Source organism: Haemaphysalis longicornis, unplaced genomic scaffold, assembly GCF_048455015.1.
Source record: "Haemaphysalis longicornis isolate Haplotype H1 unplaced genomic scaffold, Haemaphysalis longicornis Haplotype H1 scaffold_4, whole genome shotgun sequence".
NCBI classification, from domain to species: Eukaryota; Metazoa; Arthropoda; class Arachnida; order Ixodida; family Ixodidae; genus Haemaphysalis; species Haemaphysalis longicornis.
In genome coordinates this window covers 61,972,960-61,978,074 of record NW_027526361.1, presented here as the reverse complement: position 1 = coordinate 61,978,074, position 5,115 = coordinate 61,972,960, and the positions used below count along the sequence as shown (strand labels likewise).

General features: G+C 46.0%; 1 protein-coding gene across 1 annotated transcript in view; it reads left to right on the top strand.

Annotated features, from left to right (window-relative positions):
- LOC144179769 (beta-mannosidase-like) overlaps positions 1-3,892 on the top strand; it is a 77,856-nt gene extending 73,964 nt beyond the window's left edge. Inside the window, exon 16 of the mRNA XM_077708208.1 lies at positions 2,901-3,892. Coding sequence (XP_077564334.1) covers positions 2,901-3,437 — 537 coding nt within the window. The 3' untranslated portion in view covers positions 3,438-3,892. The remainder of the gene's footprint in view (positions 1-2,900) is intronic.
- Positions 3,893-5,115: the final 1,223 nt, after the last annotated feature.

Below are 5,115 nucleotides of genomic sequence, written 5' to 3'. Positions count from 1 at the left end.
CCCCTTGACAAAGCAGATTTGTAGGTCCGAGACGGGGCTGCGAAGCGTCTTTCCCCAGAAGGTATTTCAGATAATTTAGGGCGCGTTCATATCTTGGAATGGTGCGAGGCGGCATTGCCTCGTGCGTCGATTTTCTTAATTTGCGCTTGCACGGCGCAGTGAGTTCCACTCCAAAGGAGTTTTCCGAAAGCGGCGCTCGCTGCCCATGTGTGAAGCCTGGAATTCTGTTCCCGCATTTCGTATACCGACAAGTGCAGGCACCGTTTGTCCAGCTTGAGCACGTAGAGTTTAAGAATGCATCACTTTTTTGACTCAACGACGTCACTCACTGCTTGAATTGACACACCTTTTTGTATATTTGCATGTGTTGAAGGCAATTTCCTGTCTTTGCGAGGCGCATTCACTGATTTTCCACACGTTGGTGCGACTGTGGCTTCAGTATTCGCGGTGGCTAATCCGCTACACCTATGGTTTACTTTTAATATTAATCATTGTGGTGACTAGTTCGATATATCGCCACGGCTACAATCTTCTGCGGTTTGTACAGCAGAAGGCCTTTAACAGTCTTCCCTATATTAAAACACTATAGAACACGTTAGGCAAGGATAATAATTTCAGACCTTGTAACATCCTGTAACTCGTGCAATGCAACATTATCGAAATCAAACAGTCTGTTTTGGTTAATTCGTTGCGTCAATTCCAACACTAAAAGCTCGTTAATTCGAACTCGGTTAATTCCAACTCACGCCCTTGCCCCGGCACAGACCTGTATATTTTAATGGGAGAAAACTCCTGATAATTCGAACGCCTCTGTATCCAGAACGGTTAATTCAAACTATGATCCCTTGGCTTCCATCGCTCCTCGCAGAAGTCAGCCAAGAGTGATTACAATGCGTTGCATATCCAAACCAAACCAAATTTGCTAGAGATGCAAAACAACGAAACAGAGAAAAAACCGCGTGGCGCGCGCACTGGGCTCCTGCAACAACTTGTTTCGGTTTTACAGAGAGCGCCGCGCCACCGGCGCCAGTGCTCCGGCGCATTCCAATATTATTTACCGAATGTTATTTATGAAATACCCTGCCACAAACGTCCATTAGCGCCTAATTCACGATAACGAGTCCAGAGGTCGCTTCTTTGTGTTCTGCCCGCGCAGTGTGGCGCTATTTCCATTAATTTTAACGCCCGCCCGATAATTCGAACGCCGCTTAATTCGAACAATTTTATGGTCCCCTTCGAGTTCGAATTAAGGAGCTTTTACTGTATAAATTTTCTTTATCTCATGCTGAAATGTTAGATACCTTGTGGCCTTGTGACGTGCGCCATTCCCGTGCCTTAAACGACAGTCATAATACGGCGTTTAATTGTTCGATTAACAAAGAATGAGCGTTCAGATGGGGATGTGGCCGAGAACCGTGGCGGGAACTAATTTTAAAAAGCGCTCTTGGTGAGCTGTGCACGCACCAGTTATTCAGCACCAGGATCGACAGACTCACTTACCGCGCTTGCGCAGTAAGCCCGATCGGCTCTGCGCCCGAAAGCCTAAACCGTAACTCTGGTTCCCAGTCCTGAAACATACCTCAAATCAGGAGAAAGGCGTGCTTCTTTTCGTAAGTGCGTTACCGATTCGCCGTGTAAACGACTCGCCGTGTTCGCTTCCGCTTCGGTATCGTTTACGCTCGGTGAACGGAGAAACGCTTCACCGAATAGGTGAGTAAAAAAACTAAATATCAGTGCTGAAGCAATACTTTGGAAAACCAGAAAGGCTGTAGCGGGGCACGAGGTCTTCATTAGCAAAGTGCTCCTCCCTGTAGTGTGGGCATTTGCATATCTCGTCATAGAAGGCAGTACCACGACTCTGCTTGCAGCGTAGTGTGGAACACGGGTCAGAATACCAGTCACGCAGTAATCCAGTGCGAAACAGAGCTGCAGCTCGATAAGTAGCCAAGGTCGCAGTATCATTGAAAAAAGAATGCGAAGCGGACATGGCGGTGGCACGTCAGGAAGTCGTCAACGCACCAGTTTCGGCACGCGAGCCACTGTTCTCGAGAAAGCTCGTATTTTGTGTTTCTTTCTTTTGTTTTTTGAGTAGGGTATACCAGAATGTTTCGCCTTTTTTTGCTCACATAGCAAGTCTTTATTCGTCCCAAATTACTGTTATCACGCTTTTATTCGCCTCGAAGTTGTAATTACGTGCTCCGTTTTCGACTATTTTCCCCTTTCCGAATGAGGGGAATTTGGGTGAAGGTGAAATGTTGCGTGGGCTACTGTGTCGAACAAAGGCTACAATATCGAACCTTTCCTGGCAAAGATTATAGGTGGCGGCACTTTGAGGAGTTTCTGCCCGTACGGCTACTGAAAGAAATGCACTGAAAAACGATAGAATGTCAGATCAATGTTGCATGATTCTAACCCACCACGTTTGTGTGGTGAAAAGAGTGCCTTATGGATCGCGCATTCGACAGCTGTTTTCGGACCCTTATTTGTGCCCATGTTTTTTTTTATGTAGCATTTTAATTGAGTGTCTCCGTACGCACGGTCGGGAGAAGTTAGCTTTACGTGAGTATGCCACCTAAACAAAGCAGACGCTTTGAGACGCCCTTGGCCGCTTCCGTCGAGGATAGCCTAATTTAATTTCCCGCCACAAGCGATGCGATTGCGTAAACGCTCTCGCCAAGCAGTTCTCACCGTACAATCTTTCTGCTTGGTGTCCTAGGCAACAAATATCGAGGGGACCTACAATCGTTCAGCAGGGGTATTTACACAATAAACATAACCATGACCAACGCAGAGTTGACAAAGAACGGTCTTCTAGATAAGTTAGTCGCGGTGGCGAGTTTGCGTGATGCCAACGGATTACATTATTTTGAAACGCAAAACATTTCTCTAATTCCGCACAGGTCACCAGCGTCGCTTCCAATCTTACTGCGGGGCCTGAAACATCACGGGCGGAAATTTCCGGTACAGAGACAACAATAACGGCTCCTCCAACAGTTGCAAAACATGCAGGAGGCCGTTCTTCGGCACGGCTCAAAGTTATTCAAGTCAGTGGCTCAACGCCAGCTTTCGGGATGTCCACCAAACAACTTGCGGTTCATGCGAGCCACGGGACTGACGTGACGCCCGAAGAAGACGAAGAAGACGACGACGACGAAGAAGGGACCGAGGCTCCCGCGGCCGTTGTAGAGGCCAAGTCTACAGTTCACAAGGTCCGCCTGTCCGCGGACGGCGTGGCGCTGTTCGTGTGGTTGTCAGCCGGCAAGGTCAAAGGTCGCTTTTCGGACAACGGCTTCCTTATGATCGAACGGCAGCTCGACTTAAGCTTCACCAGCGACCTGCCCGTGACGGTGGAACAGTTGCGGGGAAACCTGACGGCCACCTGCCTTAACTGCCGTTTCAAGCAAGGCTATTCGCCGATGGCAGATGCGAAAGCGTAAAGACACCGACTCTAGGGTACACGGCCTGTCGCGTACAGGGTGTGCTCGCAGTAAAGTTTACGAAAGCGCTTTAGTGATCAGCGCTTGTAATTTTCATTGCATCGGTGGTGTTGTAGTTATATTTGTGGCAGCATATGCTGAGTATACAGCGCCTTGCCTGTATATTACAATATCGTAAAGTGTAAAAAGCTTCCAATTGGGGAACGATTCTGGCTCCTGGTTAAGCGGTTGTACGGGCTGTCGGAATGATAAGATTCAGACGGCAGATGTCGATGCTATACCATATATCCTGCGCTTCAACCGTCTGAAACTGTTTTGGCTGTAGACATGGTCTGTGAGGTAAAATAAGCTGTCGGAACTCAACCCCCCCCCCAACCAAGCTGCGTAATGTCCATATAAGTAGTCCAATGATTCTACGGTCACTGTCGCAGAATAACTGTTGGTTCCCTTACAGCATTGACAATTATTCACAGCTGGGAAACACTTCCTCTCACAGTCCTAGGTTAACTGTTTAAATTGCCCTTACAGGGCGGGAAGTTATTCACCGTTAAGAAGCAACTCGTATTGTTTATATAGAAAGCTCACTTTTTTTATTTCCTGTGCTTTTATAACGATGGGTATGCGCGTTCTTCGTGACACTCTTAATTGTCTGATCGCTTGTATTTCCGCCGCAAGGGATAGACCACTGTAGGCAAGGCTGTAGGCATCATTTCAGAGGAAATAATATACATCAATATATGGACTCATGCAATTAAACTGACTGGTCATAACGTAACAGACGACCTGCATTTTTGTTAGTTCAGTGTGGTACGTTCAACCCGCAACATTTTTGTATTGTCGTGGAATGGCAGGCCACAGTCAACGTTTGAGCGTTATTTGTAGATGTTGCTTTACTTCACAACACCAGGGTCATACCCACCCACAACCCATGTGAAACAGACACCTACGATCACACAATACATGAAAAAATATAAAGAAAAACAATAATATCGGATTTCATAAGTACGGTAAAGCAGGCAATAGTTACAAAATTGCTGAAGGTGCATTATCTATAGCACTCTCAATTTTGTGGTCACAGGCACCCATGATTGTCGGTTAGTCGCACTCAAGGTATGTACGCGATCTTGGTATTTTCTATTTATTATTGATAAAAACTGTTCAATATAATTTCAGGAGCACATGTTTCAACATACAAAAGTGAGAAAATATCGCGAACAATCATACATGTTTAATGCAGGTGTGAATGACTGCTGTAGGAGGTTTCCTCCTGTAGTTGTAGATAATTGTCCGTGATGTAACTGACTGCAAACAATTACACAGGCGTGTGACCATTAAATAACACGTGAACAGTAAGAAGCGCCATAGCGGAAAACAGTTGAAAGTTACGCTGTTTTTATTTTACATTTCGTTTGCCACTCGTGTGTTATTTTACAATGCCATGCACTGCGTTTCGCAGACAGGGAAGAGAAATTAACTAAACTCGAAATATCATAAATTTTCCCAGAATTATGTTTTAGCATATCCTGACTACTCAGAAAAAAAGGCGCGCCTTCCTGGCTTTGTTCATAAGAACAAGCTTTAACGTCTCCTCCTCTGGCCCAACCGTAGTGCACTACATGTCTACGATATGGGGTTGGGAGTGCAATTTAATCGAACAAATTCCGCTACTTTGTTGGCT